The sequence below is a fragment of the Chaetura pelagica genome, unplaced genomic scaffold, assembly GCF_000747805.2.
Source record: "Chaetura pelagica isolate M959 unplaced genomic scaffold, ChaPel_1.0 scaffold16, whole genome shotgun sequence".
NCBI classification, from domain to species: Eukaryota; Metazoa; Chordata; class Aves; order Apodiformes; family Apodidae; genus Chaetura; species Chaetura pelagica.
Window position 1 is genome coordinate 2,112,126 of NW_009953721.1, and position 20,173 is coordinate 2,132,298.

General features: G+C 36.9%; 1 protein-coding gene across 1 annotated transcript in view; it reads left to right on the plus strand.

Moving 5' to 3' along the window:
• Nucleotides 1-20,173, plus strand: part of HOOK3 (hook microtubule-tethering protein 3) — a 68,524-nt gene that overhangs the window by 34,978 nt on the left and 13,373 nt on the right. Inside the window, exons 7-15 of the mRNA XM_010000475.1 lie at nucleotides 3,781-3,843; nucleotides 5,264-5,347; nucleotides 6,468-6,631; nucleotides 8,986-9,126; nucleotides 10,585-10,786; nucleotides 14,044-14,154; nucleotides 17,077-17,164; nucleotides 17,750-17,819; nucleotides 19,840-19,980. Of these exons, the coding sequence (XP_009998777.1) occupies nucleotides 3,781-3,843; nucleotides 5,264-5,347; nucleotides 6,468-6,631; nucleotides 8,986-9,126; nucleotides 10,585-10,786; nucleotides 14,044-14,154; nucleotides 17,077-17,164; nucleotides 17,750-17,819; nucleotides 19,840-19,980 (1,064 nt within the window). The remainder of the gene's footprint in view (nucleotides 1-3,780; nucleotides 3,844-5,263; nucleotides 5,348-6,467; nucleotides 6,632-8,985; nucleotides 9,127-10,584; nucleotides 10,787-14,043; nucleotides 14,155-17,076; nucleotides 17,165-17,749; nucleotides 17,820-19,839; nucleotides 19,981-20,173) is intronic.

Consider the following 20,173-nt stretch of genomic DNA (forward strand, 5'->3'; position numbering starts at 1 on the left):
GTAGGGGGGAAAAGCATTCATAATTCAGTTTATTTATGCATGCAGATTTTATTACAGTTTTACCCTTTCCCCAATCTTTGTGTCCATGACAACACAACTTATTTGCATTTCACAAGAAAAGCAGTTTAAGAGTGAAGGTTTTAATAATACAAAATTAGCAGACCTACAAGTATTTTGTAAGACATCATATCAAAGTTACAAGCATGAAAAAGCATAGGTGTAAAGGATTAACAGAGAATGACAACTGCTTCTCATAAAACAAGAAAAATAATTCCAAAAGTTGTCCTGTTACCCAGGTTATTGTACCATTTTAAATCCAGCCTGACCTCTAGATAGGTCATAGAATAAGCTTTCTTGATCTTAAGTGACAGTTTGATTATTTGAACAAATACTAGCGTGACTTCAAGTCTTCATTCTAAATATAGAAAATAAACCGGAAAAAGAACAAGGAAGTAAATGCTAGTTGCTTGCTTTTTCACTGTGGGAAGCTTTTAAGTTGACTCCTACTGTAGAGGCCTAATGCAGTTCATTTTGCCAGCAGTGTTTTTATTTCCCTTTTTATAATTAATTGACTTGTAAGATCTCTGTACGTCATAATCCATTAAAGGTGCTTGTGAAAACAGATGATAACACAGAAGCTAAATTGTGAGTTTGAAGCTGAAAGCCAGTCTCATTGCTGCAGAACTGTGAAGGTAGACCTTTTTGCTCCTGAGAAAAGAAGACTTGCAGCTGTGGAGGGATATTGAGGCTACTTACTTCAGTTTTTTTTTTTTTTCTGTTGAGTCAGACAATTAAAATACGAGTGAAATAAAGTTTTCCACTCCAGACTTAGAAGCGTTGAAAGTCACCCATACGTCCATGTGTTCTAATATTACAGGCTGCATGTGAAGCACTAAAATTACATTAGTATTTTAGGTATTCAAATGTGAGCTTCTAAGTAAAGGAAATATGTAGAGAATAAGAACCTGGTAGTACAATCAGATTAGCACAGGTAACTTATGAAATTGAGCATTTTGGAGCTCTGAACTTCTGTAGTATCAAAGAATGCTGATTGATAAAAACTGAACTAGTTAATAACAAGTCTGTTACGTTTTTTAGGTGGCTGAAAAGTATAGTGTGTGTTTTGAATTGACATACGTTTCTGTATGGAATACTAAATCTGTAAACATTAAATAAAACTTTTCTTGAATTTTTCAGGAAATCTTGTTAAAGAAGGAGAAGTTTAAATAGGTGGATGGAGTTGCACCCTTTTGGATGTGCTGTTTACAGTAAAGTTTTTGCTGTTAAACAGGGAGAAACTGAGTAGAAACAATACAGAAGCAGAGGGACAGTTAAGACGTTTGCTTACATACACCTCCTCAATGTGTAGGAAAAAGATGGAGTCACCCCTTCAGCCTGAAAACTCTCTTTTTCACTTTTCTTCTTAACTTTGGGTTATTGTTAACTGATGATCAGAAATTGGATTCATGTATTAATTGTGAGTAATCTGGAAATCTCACTCCTCTTGCTTGTCTGGTTATGCTTCTGGACACAGCACAAAACCTTCGATTTCTTCTTTAACATCTCCACTGTATCACAGGCCACAAGATTGCAAGATCCTTATCGTTGCATTGAGTTAGTCATCTGCATATCATCTGTATGTGGCTCTTGCCATCAGTGCCTCATGCACAGTTTCCATGACATTCCTGAGGCACTCAGCAGAGTTAAATTCAGAGATTCTGTTTAAGGTTTATGCTACACCCACATCATGTATGTGCCGCATAATCCTTCTCCAGCTAATGTCCACCTTTGCTGGGCATTGCTGCTGCGGGTTCTCAAGGATAGAAAGTTTTGGGAGAGGTGGCGAAAACCCATTGAAGAATAAAGGGATTGTATTATTGTCCTCGGATTGCTTCCTTTATTGTAATCCACAGAGAGCAGCGACACCACAGTGGCCTCTAGTGGGTTGTGCAGCCTCTTATGTTTCTCTTATAGGCAGTGAGCCTTCGGCAAGCCTGTTAAGCTGGGTTTTCAAAGAGGAAGTTGTGCTGGAGCCAGAACAGTGTGGTGACCATCAGGGAAATACTGTTGTACACCTGTGCAGGCTGCAAGCAGCCAGGGACCTGCCGGTTGAAAAGTACTGGCTTAATGGGTAGAACTCACCTAGTGTATGAGTTGCAAACAGTGTTCTGTGATAGAATGTGTATGAACATTTCTGAGCAGAGAGGAATTGGAAATTCTAGTTTTGAATGGCAAAACGATCATCAGCTTGGAAAACATAGCTCTGAATTAAATGCACATTTGTAATGCCACCATGTATGGTAATGAAAAAGACACATGACTTCTTTTGTCAGGGGACACCTCTGAGGCTAGGAACTTTCTAATTCCTGTTACAAAGAACCTGGGATTTGTGGCATGCTTAATTTCTGAGTATTTTGTCATTGTAAACGTAGACAAAATGGTAGGAATTTAGCAGTTAGCAATTAACATTGTTAAGATCCAAAGAGGACTGTTGAGGACACGTAGGTGAATTTAAGCATGTAATACACTGCTAAATCCCAATTAAGGACATGGGGAAAGGGAGAGAAATATAAGTGTATAAATATTTCAGTTATCTGAATGTCAAACAGAGATTTTCATTTATATATAGTGGTATAAACAAGAACGATGAAGAAGAAATCAAAGTGCTCTGCTGTGTATCCAAGGAGCTTTGCTAATGAAAAGTAATGCAAAAGCACTGGTTTCTGGAAGAAATAACAGAAGTCCAGTCTCTGGACAGAGGAACCAGGCTATACAGGAGGCCTTAGGAAAGAAATCTTATCCTGATTTTAGTTAGGATAGGGCCTTTTTGATTTTAACTTCCATGAACTGTGTCACTGGGAAACTTGTAAAACATTTTGTGTTTAGGCAGGATGACAGAAACAATCAATGTGGCTCTGTAATGCTGCCTTTTGAGTTAGGTACAAATTTCTTATTTGGAAGACTGTTCATTTTTGCTGGAGGTGGGTGGGAGGGGGGTTCTGGGCTCCAACTTCTATTATACTTGATGTAACTTTTAACTATCTGTGTAGCTCTTTAGTGGGTTAGTGAATGAAAACTTACTTTCTTACCAGCTTTGTATCTTTTAATAAGAACATCACTTTTTTGTTTGTTTTTTTCTTTCCTTTTGTTTTTGTTTTAAAATGTCATCACTGAAAGTTACATTTTCTAGTTTAAAATCACTGCCAGCCATTCCTGCAATAAAATAGGTTAGTATACAAGGAATTGTAATATTCATATCAGGAATACTCTCCATAGACTTTCCTTTAAAATTTTCAAATTACAGTCAACTCCAGAACAGGAATTTTTATCATCTCTGTTTTGCACAATTAGCTCAGCTAGATATGTCCCCAGTTTTCACTAAGTAAATATATTGATGTGAACTTCCAGGTGATCAAAAACCACTGAGAGAGAACAATTAAAGGCAGGTCTTGCATGGTATGTTGATAGTTATTGTCACTCCAGTGCCACTTAAGTAAAACACTTCACTGAGTGTGCTGTTGGTTTTATCATAGATACGGAATGTGTATTTTCAGAAGAAAAAGAAATTTTATAAAATTGCTTTTACAGTGGTCTAGGTATTGTAAATTCTGAAGATTTCTTTCTGCAATTGTTTCTGAATATATGATATAAAAAATGAAATAAAAAACTTCAGAGTTAAGTGAGATTGGAGCTCCTAAAAGCTTGGTATTTCAGTGAAGCTTAGCTTTTAACATAGAAGTAAATCCTTACTTTTTCTAATCCATTGTAATCTAATTGCAGTTGATGAGTAAAGAGTCTCCCGTCTCTGTTGGAAATGATGCTTACGTTGACCTTGATCGGCAGGTATCTAAGATTAGATGTTTCTTTTTCTTCGCTCATAGCACATCAGTGCCCAGAAATTTTGCTTTATTAAGAAGACTGTTTTTTCTCTTTGTGAAAGTCAAATAACGAGTGAAAAACTAAGTTTCAGTGTTTCAAGTCCTTTTGCATAATAGTTTGCCTATTTTGTGTATGTAAAGGATAGAAAAAATCATGTGGGGAAGTTTACCTCTATGTCATATTACGCAAAGCTGCAAACTGATGCGAATCTTTGGGTATTGAGGAGGAAGCACCAAAAAATATGTAACATGTGAATAAAACTATTTTTGTCAGGACCTACTTCCAAAACCAGATTAAAAAAACCCCACAGATGTCATTCAAAAATCCTTAAACCAGTCCTGAGAACTGAAAATAAGTAAGGAAAGTGTTCAAAGAGAATCCTTACCTAATATATTTAAAGAATATACAGACCAAATTTGTTTTATACTAGCTTAACCTCTTCCTACCACTGTCCTACTTTCTTAGTTTTGTTTTGGTTTTAGTTTAAAAGATGTATAGTACAGTGGTGTTCCTGGTGTTCCTCCATCATGCGTTCTCTGCAGAAGTAGATCAGTTCAGATGGATTAATTTTTTTTTTTAAACGTCAACAGGTCCTTGAGAAATAAGCTTGAAAAAGTAAGACATAATAAATGCTGTTTGTGAAAGCCATCTGAAATGAATCATACATTATAATAAATACCGCCATCTGTATAAACATAATATGCATGTGCCTGTTTTATGAGGCAAATTTTCTTGTAGCTACGTTTTTTATGTTATCTTAACTGCATTCATATAAAAACTTGCAAGATATGTATCTTTGAACATGAAGCCTTTGAAGGGAAGTATCTGGGTATTTCCAATGGCTTACAAGATTCAGTGTCCTTTTTCAAAAGGGTAGGCTTCTCCCTCATTGTGTTAGTTGTCTTCCTGTTGTGTAGTAAGAGTAGCTTCCAGTGACTAGAAAAATTTTACCCTAACTGTCCATTCCCTGTAATCCACTTCCCAGTCCTCTCTGTATTTGAAAAGTAGATTGCAAACCGAAATTACGCAGTCTTCACATCTGTAAAGAAAAGTGGTGTTGACAATTTTTTCAGTGTACAGACCTGATGAGTTCTTCAGACCCAAGTTCTTCAGGATTCTTTTTACTTAATTTATGGATTAGATGTGATCATTCTAATGTATCTTTGTAAGACCAAATACTACTTTTAGGTAACTTTACTTTTTACTGTCACACAAACTAAACAGTAACTATACCTGATTTTTTATTATTTATGAGGCTGGAATTGCTGCAGTTTAAAAAAAAATAATATGTTACCTAAATGTGAAAATAATTTTGCAGTCATGTGATATTTTAAGATGCTTCACAGACAGTGATGAAAATATAACTGTTTGTTGTTTATGGTAGCTGAAGAAAACTACAGAAGAATTAAATGAAGCACTAGCAACAAAAGAAGAAATTGCCCAGAGATGTCATGAGTTAGATATGCAGGTAGGTTTGCTATGTTGTACATACTAATTTTGAAGTGGGAAAGAGATGTGTTAATTTTTAGGCAGTTGAAAACAAGACATATGGTATTGAAACATAAGTTTTAAAAGGGAGATTAAAATTACACCATAATTTTGCTTTACCTGTGTTAGCAGAGTGAATGTTGTTCTCTTATCTTGATGCAATGTTGCTGGTACGAAGCTGATTCATACTAATAGAAGTTTTCTTTATTGGGAAAGAAGAGGTTGAGCTGTGTGGTTTGACTCCTACATGAAAGAACTAATAAAGGGTATTCTGCTGTAAAAGCTTCTGTTAAGAGCTAAATTCCAATTAGAAGTTACTGTAGTCTATCAGCTATGTGTGAATTTAGACAAAGCCTTACTGTAAATCAAGCATATTTCACCCAGAAAACACCAAGAGTGTTAAGTGGGAGCCTCAAAAGGCATTGCCATTGGAACCCTACTTGATCTTGGCATTCCATCTCTTCCCCTTCTTCTCCTGCATGTTAATTCTGTATTATTTAATAATACGTGAACCCGTGCTTCAGCTGTTGTTTGAATTGCAGCACTTTGGTTTCTTTTCAGTACAGACTGTTTTCACAACATTGGTGGAAACTGAGTAATTTTTAGGACTATGTTCATGTTTCAGGTCCACTTGAGCACTTGATGAAAAAAAAATAATCTAGGAAGGGCACAGCCATCCCTTGGATACTCAAACTTGGATACTCGATGGGATTGACTAACATAGTTTCTCTTAGAAATCGGTTTTAAAAGCTTTACTGTGGTGGGCTAGTTTTAGTTGTTTGATAGGAAAGTATGCAGACTTTGTTATAATGAAGTTATCTCCTTTGAGAACTATGGCTTCAAATACTTGTGCAAAATACCGTTAAATAGTTCCGTTTTCTGGGTAGGAAGTCCTCCTCTAATGTTGCAATACATTAGTTACATTGTATAGTAATTGAATGCCTATTAATGTTACAGTATATTCTGGTGAAATGTTATATTGAAGCCTGTGTGTTTCCCTTTGTGAGTTGTGTGGATGCTTTATTATGCACACAAAAAACCCAGTTGCTCTCTGTAGCTGGACAGCTCAGTTATTCCAGTTTATGCTTTCATCACAACAGGTTGCAGCCCTCCAGGAGGAGAAAAGCAGCTTACTCGCTGAGAACCAGATTTTGATGGAACGTTTAAATCAATCTGATTCTATTGAAGATCCCAATAGCCCTGCAGGTCGTAGGCATTTGCAGCTGCAAACACAACTAGAACAACTCCAAGAGGAAACATTCAGGTAGAAAAGCCACACTTGATTAGATTGTTTGTAGGTGGCAACAGCTATTATTTTTATTCTTCTGGTTCTGCTTGCAGTTATGAATTAGTATAATGGCTGTTATAAAACTACACGAGGGGAGGTTAAGACTGGATATAAGGAAAAAAAATTTTCTTTGAATGAGTTGTCAGGCATTGGAACAGGCTGCCCAGAGAGGTGGTTAAGTCACCATCCTGAATGTGTTTAAAGGTCATATAGATGTGGTGCTTTGGGATATGGTTTAGGAGTGAACATGGTAGAATAGGTTGAACTTGATGATCTTAAAGGTCTTTTTCAACCTGAATGATTCTGTGATAACCACAGTAATAATGTAACGTGTTATGATTTACCACTTTGCAGGTTCCAGCTTAAAAAAACATAGTTTCTTAATGCCGAAATGCTGTGTACTTGCCTCTCTCTGTGAAGATATTTGAAATTGTTTGTATATAGTAATTTCACCCATGTTTTTAAAAATCAGCATGAATGAAAAGTAGCATGCTTTCCTTTATATATACTGTTCTGATTGTATTTTTAAGATGTAGGAATTCCTAGCTGAAAGTTTGCTATAGGCAGTACAACAGTTGGTGTTATTGTAGAGCAAAGCATGTACTTCTCTGAGTTGGAAAAAACTGTTTCATGTCTAAAAGATGGAAGTTATCTGCAAGTGAGCTCTGCTCTTTATCTGCCTTTCCTTAACACGTGGAAACGCAGTTCCTCTTTAAATATCCTTCCTGATCCTTTTGGCTGTTGCTTTTAGGCTGTGTAAAGCTATTCTGCTAAAGAAGGCTGTTCCACTTCACCATCATCTTTTCATTTTTGTTCCCTATCCTTTGTGGGTGAAACTATACTATTTCTTTCCTAGTTTTTCTCTTCTTTGTGTCCTCTTCTGGTATCCCTTTTCTAATTCTTAAATCAGCTGCCAGGTAACTTTCCTTTTTGCCTCTTCTATCATTTTTTCCACTTCTTGCATATTCTCTTTCCTATGTGTTCAGACATACTCTCTCCCTTCCATTTCCTGTCAGATGTTTAGTGTTTATCTTTCACTGCAGCTAGTGCTTGGTTTTCTTCTTTCTATACATAACCATGGAGTTCTTTGATATCCCCTTTTATCTGTATTTATTCATCTCCATTGGCTGGAATGGCTCCTACCTGAGTCTAATACCAATTGCTGTTTAAACGGGTTTTCTCCCCACATACAAAATCTGCACTGCCTGTTACTCTAGTTTCAGGTTCTGAAGGTCCTTCTAAACCTTTTTCACCTGTGAGACTCATCTTCTAACCTCCTTTATCTCCTTTCCCTGTCTTCATGGTATGTAGTTTCTAATGGTGATTTGTGTGTGTTCCTTCTCCAGTTCTACCTGAATAAACAGGACATAAGTACAAATTAACTGATGCCCAGGGTGTTATAGCAGTTTTTCTCCTGTCTTGCCTCTTTCTATCCATTGACAGTTCCAGCCTATCAAAATTCAAATCTTTGTTGTATAGTTTAGATGACCTATTGACTACCTCTTGTCTTCATTCTTTTTTGGAGATAGTTTCTGGACTCCTTGAATTAGTGGATTTTTATTGATTGCTTGATTGATTATATGTTCATATCTTCTTTTCTGGGTTGTTTTTATTTATTTCTGATCAAAATCACAGTAAGTCTTCATGTTCCAGGTTGTGTCCTCTTCCAACAATTCAAAATGCTTTGACAAATTTTCTCTTTGTTATTTTAATGCAGCTTTGCCTGTGTATACTGTATGTAAGTAGTTCACTCCAGAAACTTTGGCCTGAGTTCTTTACATGCTAACTAGGTAACTGAATGTGTGACTTCGTTATTCAGAGGTACTGGGCAGGCACAGGTTCTTTGTAAGCAAGTAAGTCAATAAATAAATAAATCTACCCTTGTAAGACCTTTGCAGCATTTAGCACTTCTTGTCAATGAGGTCAATATTGTCGAGGTTATATAGGAACAAAGGCTGTATAGAGGTTGTATAGCTGAACAAAGTCTTAAGATAAAGATGTCATCTTCAAACCCTGTATGACCCAAGATAAAAAAGGTGAAAATTTCTGCTTGAGCTTCCATTGTGAGAAATTAATATGACAGAAAAAAACTCTGAATTTGTCTTTCTGAGAGCATACATTACCTTGGGATCTTGTAAACTGAAAGACTGATGTCAAATTGCGAGCATCAAAAAAGTCAATCTGCTTCTACAGGTTTCTGTATGCATATTGGGCTGCTGTTCTCCTTCACTGCTCTAGAAGGCCATTTTGTGTGTTTTAGAGAGGATGATGAGGAGAAAAACTGTGGCTAAAGCTAAGAAAATATTTTCTGGTTTACTTCATTTCTACAGATTAGAAGCTGCCAAAGATGACTATCGAATACGCTGTGAAGAACTAGAAAAGGAAATTGCTGAATTGAGACAACAAACAGAAGAACTTACTACGTTGGCAGAGGAGGCTCAATCTTTGAAAGATGAAATAGATGTACTCAGGTAAATGCTGTTTCATTAACCCTTTTTTAAGTTAACTTTTAATCCATATAATTTGTGTACTTAGTCTTCGTTAGCTTTTGTTTAAATAATTTTGACAGTAAATATAAACACTTTCTCAATCCCAGCTTTTGAATCCTCCAGTTAAGTACTCAGATGACCACAAAATTCTGCTCAAGTCAATTAGCTATTTATCAGGTACCTAATAAATAACTATTAGTAACCTTAGCAATCTTACTCTATCTTATGGTCATAACAAGTCTCTCAAGTATTCTCTATACACCTTCACCATGATTTGGACATCTGTTCTCATCAGGCATCTAGACCCTTTCCTGGGTTTGTATTATTTACACTTAGGGTGGCAGTTCTGGTTCATCATTGAATGCTAATATGAACAACCTCTGTTATAGCTCCCTGTTCCACTGGATTTTAGCACCCAAAGTTGTTGTGATTTGATTATGCTAGAGATTTATAGGTGGGGCAGCTGTTTTTGTATAGTCCTTCAGTGGTGGCATCGTGTTGCCATGGATTATTCAGAACAGTTACCCACTACCCGCCTGTATCACTCTTTCTAGCAAGTCTAGCAAGGATTATTTTAATAGTGCCTTTTCTAATTCACCAACAGCTTTTTACCTGTCATTAGTATCAGGGAAGAGCCCATCAGGCTGCATAATTCCATAAAATGTGAATTCAGCATGGGTTCAGAGGTTAATTTCTTGTCCCAGAGAGAGGCTCTGCACTTTGCTGGGGATAAAGGAGATCCGCCTTGTCCCAGTGTCCCATAAACTGATTATTAGTTCATTGGAGGATTCTCCAGATTTCATAGGAAATTTGAGTTTTCTAATCAGTTGGTTCTAAACAAACCTGGGGACAGTAATAGTACCAGGGGTGTGGGTGGTTGGGGGTGAGCGCTGTTGGTGTCCTGGCAGTGCTCCAGGTGGATTGAAAAAACTCTGAAATGTTATGAATGGAGCTTGCTGTTTAATTTTTTTTTAAAAGGAGTCAGGCTTCAAAGCTGTTACTGTACTTCTCTGTCACCATGCATATGCTGCCCAGGAGATGGATCTTTACAGTTTTATTTCTGGCTATCATTAAAAAAAATTGAAAGGCAGAAAATGTTCTTCTTTACCCTTGTAAAATGCAGGAGTGGGAATTGATTTAGAGTTAAAAGGAAATGGAGTGATGGTGCTCTATTATTCTAAGATTGGAAGCAGGTAAGAAGACTATATTAGGAAGAGTAATAGTGTCTAGCTTCCGTCAGCAACTCTCTGAGTTGACAAATAGTTATGGTAGAGAATCAGTTTAAAAGTGAAAACATTAGTAATAGTAGGAGATTATTACTTTATTGTCCTATTCATGGTATCTTAGAACATCTTCTGCATTAAGGCAAAATACTGAGGAAGCTTCAGGACATTTCATTAATTTTCAGAGTACAAATTTTATGCAAATCTGTCCCTTCAGGCATTCTTCTGATAAAGTAGCCAAGTTAGAAAGCCAGGTAGAGTCATACAAAAAGAAATTGGAAGATCTGGGTGATTTGCGACGGCAAGTGAAACTCTTAGAAGAGAAGAATACAATGTACATGCAAAATACTGTGAGCCTGGAAGAAGAACTACGGAAAGCCAACGCAGCACGCAGTCAGCTGGAAACATACAAGAGACAGGTAAGAACAAGCATCATCAGTGCAACAGTTCTCTGTATTGTTCAACACTTTCTCTTCATAAAATGGCTCCTACCTCAAGATAAAAAAGAAATGATGAACAGACAGCTCTTTGATAAACATGTTTTGTAAGTACTACCTTTATCTTCCTTTTTTTGCAACTCCTATCATTCTTTCAAGTTTACATTAGTTTGCCAATAAGCAGTATTTTTTTTATTTTAAAAAAAATTAACAGATCTTAAGGTTTTTTTCTGAAATAGTTCCTAATTCATATTCAGTAGTGGGGCTTGAATTAGAGCCTCTTCTTTAAGAAGTATCCACTTTGCACTTCCAGCACTGAGAAACACACCACAGCTGAGGTAAGTTATTCCTGTGGCTAAGTGACCTCCTTTTTTAAGGTCATGGTTTGTCCTCTGTCTGAATTTGACTAGTTATGAAAAGTGGAGGACACATATAATCCCTGTTGTTTATATGCAAGCAGCAGAGTATAGAGTGTGTCACAAGCATTCTCTGGAATGAAAGGCATCTGTTTATCCCCCTGTTTATCAAAGTGCCATATGATCCTGTTTCTGTAACGGTGGAAGATGTGCTTAATTTTCTCGCTACTTCTACACTGCATTGATATGACGTCATTCTGGGATTCTTGTTACAGGGCCAGTGTTAAAGCAGTAGTGCTTACTCTATGTTTCTGCCTGCTCATAAGATCGAATGGTCATATCACAGGGATCCTTTTTCAGCTTACAGTAGAATAAAAATACAGGAACAACCACTGATGACACTGCCAGTCCAGCAGCAATGTATATCCAAAACGCGTTGTTGCTCTTCTGCATCTGACCATCTTAGGTGTTAAGACATCTAGCTGGAGCCTCTCTGTGCTAATTTTAAGTGTCATCCAAATTATTCCACCAGAAAAAAGATAAGTTGGACAAGAAAAATGTTGAAATAACAGACAGTCAAAGGGAAGAGTAAATGTAGAAAGCAATAGCCTTTCATACACGTGTAGTATCATGTTTATTGGCAACAAATATTTCACTCTCTTGAACAGTTGATGTGGTATAGTTGTGTAACTTTACCATCTGCATCTGATCATTCTTATTTCACTGACAATAAAACTTTCAGAAGGGGCAGTCCCATACTTTTTGCTGTGAGAGTATTCCTCCTTTTCTTCAGTATTTCCTGTGTTCTGTGGGTAGGATTTAATGTCTGAGGAGCTGTTGATTTGTACAAAACTGTTCTGCTGGCTGAGACTGGGATAAACCTCAGGTGTATTGTGACAGATGTGAGTTTTCTGCACCTAGCCAGTGTCTCAAAATGGACACACAGCGTGTTTGCTTTCAGTGTCTGTAAGACAGGGATCCTTTTGAGACCTGTCTGTGAATCATGATCTATCACAAAATTAATTTCTGGGAATCTGTGCTATATCCATTAAGCCAGGTATAAAATTTCTGATGTTATGTCACTGCTGAGCATTAGTGTGCCCTGTAGTGGAATGTGTATTTTCTGGTGTGTGAATAATCCAGCCCCACTCATGATGATGCCATCAGAGGAGTACAATTAAAAGTGCCTGATTCAAACTCCTGTAGTGACTGGCAAGGAAACTGAATATTCACCCCACCCAGCAGTTTCTTTTTATTGCAGCATGAAGAATTGAAATGTGAAGATTCCAGGATTCCAGGATTATTTTTTGTAATTTTAATTCAGCCCCTTTGTGCTTGTGCATTGATATATTTTACTAGTATGTCTTGCTTTTCTTTGCTGCAAGATTCCTGCTTTACTCATTCCACATGTCAGATAATGCTCAGTAAATGTGATGGCGGTTCATTATTTTTTTATTCTTTTTATTCTTTTGCATTACCATGTAGCTGTTTGTCTTTCTATACACTCCCAAGTCCTGATTCAAGACAGTTTATTTCCTGCTGTGTTTTTCTGCATACCATTACCATAGCATGAGTGATTACAAACATTTATGCATTTATTTCCATTAGAGATGAAAATATACCTATTTTGCAAGTGGGGGCACAGTCATGTATGATCTGCTTTGGATTGGTTTGGTTTTTTTTACACCTACAGTCATTCTGATAGTCCCATTAATGGATGTCACCTCTGAGAAATGAAATATTTTCATATCTAACATTTTGATACAGTTTTCTTTAAAACTGGTGATCTCAGAAATGGCAGACCTGTGCATTTTTTGCAGCCTTTAATTTAAGAACAACAGCAAAGTCCTTCACTGAGACTTAAGACCACACAGATTTTTAGGTATGATAGTTATTTTGCTCTATCTATACACATTGAAAAGCAAAGGTAATTAGAACCACTACTCAGTCTTAAAGTATGGCTACTGCTTTACTTCACAATTTTAAGTTAACTACTTTCTGTGTAAAACAAAAGCTAAGAAAAAGCTTTCTTATTAATAGCTTCAGAAGAAGCTGTATGTCTTTAGCTGAGCCATCATTAAGCTTTTGTGTTTGGAGGTCAGTCTTTATTCAGCTTTCTTGCTTCCATGCTCTCTGCAGTATGAACTTTTCTAATGTTCTGGAAATTAGCCTTTGTTAGTAAAGGCTGAGAGTTTTAAAAAGGGCAAGACTTCACCAATTTGCCTCACTTCACTGATATTTCCACTCAGATTTGTACCCATTTCAATTTAAAAGCTCTTTAGTGATCTGTAGCTGAAAATCTATGTGTGACTTTGTTAGCAGTATGTCCTTCTGCAGTAAACTGTTTATGAGCCTAGGACTGGATCTTTATAATAGTCTGTTAAAAAAATATAAGCAAAATCTCAGGTTAAGAAACATTGCCTGACTTCACAAACTGGTGGCTGAATTCTGAGTGAGGCTTATGAGTTAACAAAAGAGTTAAAAAAAGGTATAGCTAATTGGCTTTCTTCATAGTTTTGTTTTTCCTAGGCTTCTCAGAAAGCAAAATTTTTCTGCTTTTCCTAAGCTCTTTGATCCATAGAACTATATTGTTATTTTTCTGTAAACTATACTTGCACTTAAATTCTTGTTCTTAGATGTACTGAAAATACTTCACGGTTTTTGCTTCCTTTGCTTGTGCTAAGACCTAATGCTGTTGAATGCTGTTGATTTTGTTGAAACACAAAAAAAACTGGTGAAAGCAGTTTTTAGTATGTCCTGTAGGCAACTATTTCACTTGTTTGCAACATGACTCCTGGTGCATGGTAATTGGCAACTTTGTCTTGTGTATTTTATTTTTAATACTAATATTTGCAGACAAATTATTGATTCTTGTTCTCACAGGCAGTTGAACTACAAAACAGGTTATCTGAAGAATCCAAGAAAGCTGATAAATTAGATTATGAATGCAAACGACTGAAAGAAAAAGTAGACAGCCTCCAAAAAGAAAAAGATGTAAGTGCCAAGGTGTTATTTTTTTTTTATAGTAGCGATAGCAACTTTGCATCTTTTATAACACAGTAATACGGTAATTATAGTTAGACATTTACAGTAAGCTTTTTAAATTAGGAAGTCTTTTTTTGCTTAAAATTTTCAAATGTTTGTGTACAAGATCCTTTTTAAACCTTAAAGCTGTACAGCATGGAATAAAGTGACTGTACAAAAACATATGCAGCCTATTTTTGAGAGGAAAAACCTTCATATTTGGGACCTGAAGTTGTTCCTTGACTGTGAGAAAGTTAGTAATCACCAGGATAATTGTAATCTATCCTGTTCTGAAAAGCTTTTTAAAACAGGTTTTCTGTAGTGTGAGTCTAGAACTAAACTCCTGTTGGCTTTTTTGTAAAGCATTCTTTGAGGTACGAGCATGTTTCTCTTTGTGGAGTTATGAGTACTGTAACAAAAGGCTTAGGAGTTGTGTAAGAGGGGACATGTCATTTGTGGTGATCTCCCCTTTTATGACAGCTCTTTGTTCATCCAACTAGTAGTGCCAACATAGAACACAGAGGATGGAAGCCTGTCTATCCCCTTCCTCTCTATCATTTACTGTTAGTGATTCTGCAATTAATTGCTCCATCCTCTCTTTCCAAAATGGATTGTTCACACATCTCTTGTACACTATTCTTTCTCACCTCTGTATTTTGGCTTGGTTATTAGGAATGTGTATGGAGGTGCCTCAGACTACCTCAAACCAAGGCTGGCACTTTGAGTCTGCAATTTCTTAGGCTTGTTTTAAGTACAGGTCCATTTACCCATCAGTCAGAATCTGTGCAGGCTTTTCCCTTAATAGTAGTATTTCCTGTCCAGCTGTTTCCGTAATTTCCAGTCACACACCTAAATAGCATTTAAATGAAAAATTTCTGTTATTTTCTGTTCATAGGCCTCTGATTTCTATATTTTATTAAATTTTCAAACAATTGTAGACGTATTACTTTGATACCACTTCCATCTCTCCTTCGGTTCAGATTGGAATGTCCACAGTAGCTGTATTCGTACTGTGATTTTGGCTTTCTCTTCTGCTCTTTATTTAAAGTTTATTTTTCCATTTTTATTATGTTTGACAATGGCAATTTTGTGTCCGTGGCTTACCCATTGCTTGGTGGACCATTTCTTCATGCACAAAGGATCTGAATTGCAGGCCATTGTTGTATAGTTTTCTGTATTACCCCCTGGAAAACAGCATTTTTGTGGGGCAGATGCTGTTGTTTAATACATTATTTTGAATGGATATGTATTGATGAGAAGTAGATTACAGCTGAAGTCTCTCAACATTTAATTATTTACTACCTGTGTTACTCCTTCTGTTCCCTGTTGTCACATACATATCAGTAATGTTGCCCACCACAGATCACAAGCTACAGTAGTGTTGTCAGTTACATTTTGGAAACAGTTACCGAAATTCAGTTTGTTGTTATGTCCTGGTGAAGTGTGGTAGTTTGGTATCTTCAGCTATGTAGCTTGGAATTTTACCTCTGTGATGTGGTGTGTAATAAGTACTAAGATAACTTGACAGGTTGATTTTGTCTGTGGTTTACAAGTGAAGCCCAAGAGCTTTTTCTGTACGTGAAAATATTCTGACATTTGATGAATCAGTTTGGAGTTTGCTGGCTGACTTGTAGCAGACTGCAGAATCCTTGCTTTTAGCAGCTGAATTTGAGCACTTGTCTGTGTGGCTCTTCTTCTGTAGCATTTATGGTAAAAAAGTTTTTCACCTGTGGAGTTTGTGAAATTACTTTCAGTGCTAACAGAATGTGCACTTCATTCAGATTAGTTTGCCAGTTTCAACAGAGCTCACCTTGCAGGATTCAGAAATACAACAGAAGCCTCTGTCACACCTCACCAGAATGTTCTTTTCCAAAGTGATTCAAAGTCCTAGATCCATTTATGCTGAAATATAAAATATCTCTGAATCAAACTGTTAATATGATGAAATGCAAGGAGGTGTTGGATGACACAACTCCATACCTATGCAGAGCTGAAGTCTGTCCTGGACCTTTTAGTAATACTGGACACAGTATTTTGGAGCAAACTGAAGTGATTTTGGAGCAAACTGAAACCTAGATCTTACACAGTTGCCATCTTCTCCTTTCATTTTTGAATCTTGGCAACCTTCTGGACAAAAAGTTAGTGCTACGTGAAGTTCTCATTTTTTGCCCAAAGCTCACTTTTGCCAAATTGGGTGAGTATAAGCCTGATGCTACTGAAGAGTGCATTTAGATCCCAAGATGGTCCAGTCCTGTTCTTCAGTTCTCTTTGCCTCAAGCAACTGTTTTTCTTCTGTAACTAAGATACTGGTGAATGGAAGGCCAGCTGGCAAACAGGAGGAAGGGGATATGGAAATGCTGCTCACAGTTTCACTATTAGAAGACAAAAAAAAAATAAAGTTAATGCATTTTGTTTGGTTGGTTGACTGTGTACTTGTCTGCCTTTCATTTCACTCCTGGCTAAACTTGGTTTCTCAGTGGGGGAAAGTTTTGGTCTCTTAATTCACTTTCCTTTCTCTTGGAATCAGCCCTGATAAGGGGAAAAGGAGGATGGCTGAGTGGGCCCCAGTGAGTGTTGTTTACTACCTGAAACGAGAACTTTGTGTCACTAATATCTTGATTTTATAAGTTTATACCCTGAAATTACTACCCCCATAAGTGTAAGACAGAGCAGCAACCCTGCTGAAAAAATCATTTTTCATGTGGAATATATCATATTTATGTGTATTCTGTTATGAAATAGACTGAGGTAATCTTCATTTGAAAATAATTTCTGGAGTTGCATTAAATTCTTTTCAAAGTGTTGAAGGCAATGTCTTCTGGCAACTCATGCACAGTTAAAGATGGGTTTGTACTCCCAAGGCTGATATTCATTCTCTTTCCAATTATTCAGAGATTAAGAACAGAAAGAGATTCTCTGAAAGAAACCATTGAAGAGCTTAGATGTGTACAAGCTCAAGAGGGTCAACTCACCACAACAGGTAAAGGACAAGTAAGAAGATTAAATGCATCTCTTCTAAAGTTTACAATACTCTTTTGGAGGGTGTTGAATGTGCTTTCATTTAGCACAGAGTAAATTTAAGCTCCTCTAAGATCAGCGGTGAAAAACTGCTGCTTCAGCTGTTCACAACTTGGTAAGCATTTGAAAACTCCAAACATTAAAATTTCTGATTGCCTGAAATAGTCTCCTCCCCAGTTTGATATTTTTATAACATATGTCTGATTTCTGTGTATTAACGTAACTTTCTTAAGAGAAATACAAAGTTTTCTTACATGTATGATGTTTCACATGTAGCAATTTATTTCTATGTACAATGTTGCACAGCTCTGAAGTTCTTAGATAAGCTAATGAGCAGAAAATCCACCACAAAGTTACCTCATCAGAATGAAGACAGAAATAATAATTATTCTTCAAATGAGATTGAGCTTGCATGTCTCGCTGTAGTCTTTTTGTCATTTTTCATTCTCTAGCATTATTCTTAAACTGTAAACTTCTGTAACAGTGGTTACTTCTGATCTTTAAAGTTACTGGTCTGTTTGCTAAATTTTTGCTTTTCCTAACCCAGGATTGATGCCTCTGGGAAGCCAAGAGCCTTCAGACAGTTTAGCAGCAGAAATTGTTACTCCTGAAATAAAGTAAGCTAATGTGTGCTTTGGTTTACTAACATTTACAACTTACCCATAGGCTAGTTACCTTTCAGTGTTAGAAAGTTTCTATGACTGATGTTTCGGATTTCTGTACAACAGAAGCTGTTCTGTTTAAGACAAAATTCAGTTGACCTCTTGAGTTTGTATTGTGCTCCAAAAAAACACAGGAAAACAAAAAACCTCTTTATGCTCACATTCTGTCTCTTCCTGCAGAGAGTTCATATATCTGCAACTTTTATGTACATTTATAGAAAAAAACTCTTGTAACAAGAATCTATTGTTGCATAAGGAAAAAAAAATTACTAAACTTGTAAAAGGAAGAATTGATTATAAATTCCATTTTGTATCATGGCAATTATTACAACCTATTAAAAGGAAGAACAGCAGTGGCAGAGCGGAAAATCATTGTGTTTTAAGATGTTGCAGGCTGTGTTTAGCTTTGCCAGTATGGTCCAAGTTTTGAGAGCATCACATTTCAAAAGTTGGTCTTTAGGAAATCTTTTATCTCTACCAACACTGATACAGTATTTTAATATTTGGAAAGCTCAATATGGATCAAAACATATTGTTCAATGGTAAAATAATAGGTCTCTAGAAAGCTAATCATATAAAATATTTGGTTTTTTTCTGGCTATGCTGCTGCAAGATTTACTCTTGCTACAAGAGCAATGTTGTTCAGAAACAACAAAACATTTTGAATCGGTGTTCTTGAAGTATAGAGTTACTGCATAAACCTTCCACGTGATTATGTGAGAAAGAACCCTAAATGTCACAAATAACCAAATGTGTTGTTAACATGATGTGCATGCAACTGTTCATCCAGTTTTCTTCCATGGTGATTACATCTTCCCTTTCTGATTGTTCTACCCTCCGCTGAGAGTCCCCGTTCACCATCAGTCACTTTTTGTCAGGACGATTTGCCCTCACTATCCTCCAGTTACTTCTCTACAGGGTAATTGTTAAGTTGGAGAAACTGAACTGTTAAAGTTTAGATTAAACTGTTTTACCATTGTATAAGATAATTTTGAGTAATTATCTCATTGTCTGTGTCTTTTATCAGTATTATTCCAGGTGGTAGAGTAGAAGTTTAACTAAGGCTGAATCACAGGAGTTCAGCTGAAGTTTAATTAGAAATGCAGCCTAAGGCCTTATTGCTCCAACTACTCATGCTAAGTCAAGTCACTTACGTAAAGCAGTTTTCAACTTGCCCAAACTAATTATAGAATGGTTTGGGTTGGAAGGGACTTTAAAGGTGATCTAGTTCCAACCCCCCTGCCATAGGTAGGGACGTCTCCCCCTAGACCAGATTGCTCAAATCCCCATCTAATCTGTCCTTGAACACTTCAAGGGAGGGGGCATCCACAACTTCCTTGGGCAACCTGTGCCTGTGTCTCACCACCCTCACAGTCAATATTTTCTTGCTGATGTCTAATATAAATCTGCTCTCTTCCAGTAACACTTGTCCTCTTGTTACCTACCTTTGTATTAATTCACTCCCCAGCTTTCCTGTAGGCCCCCTTCAGTTACTGGAAGACTACTATTAAGGCTACCCAGAGCCTTCTCTTCTACAGGTTGAAAAATTCAGCCTGTCTTCACAGGAGAGGTGCTCCATCCCTCTGTTCATCTTTGTGGCCCTCCTTTGGACTCACTACAGCAGGCTCCGAAACTGGACACAGTACTTGCCCAGGTTCATGCAGCAGTTCAGTAACAGCTGAGATGGCAACCTCCCTTAACTCTTGGCACCAAGCTTTGCATTCCCCACATTCTTCCTACAAATCTGTTGAGATCCAGTAGGGGCGCTCAGGCAATTATCTTGTGTTGTGCTTTCTACAATTACATCCTTTAATCAGGTTTATATTTGGGGGTTTGAATATTGTTGTTTTACTTCTCTCCCTTAACTAGGTGAAGATGATCTTTACAATATATTTACAACTGCTGTGGTAAACTGTTTTCCTTTTTATAGATATTGGCATACGTTTTTCTACAAAATTGTATTCTATGTGTTTAGGGAGAAACTCATTCGCCTTCAGCATGAGAACAAGATGTTAAAGTTGAACCAAGAAGGTTCTGACAATGAAAAGATTGCCTTGTTGCAGAGCCTTCTTGATGATGCAAACTTACGGAAGAATGAATTGGAGACAGAAAACAGGTAAGAAGTTCAGTCTCCTGTTTCAATTGACTGTTCTAACAGTGCCACAATGCCATATACTTTTGACTGTACTGTGTCCAATACTCGCCTCCTTGGTGCAAGAAAGAGTTAGTGGAATCAGTCCAGTGAAAGGCCACAAGAATGTAATTACAGGCCTGCAGCATCTTTCACATTAGGAGAGTCTGAGGGAAAG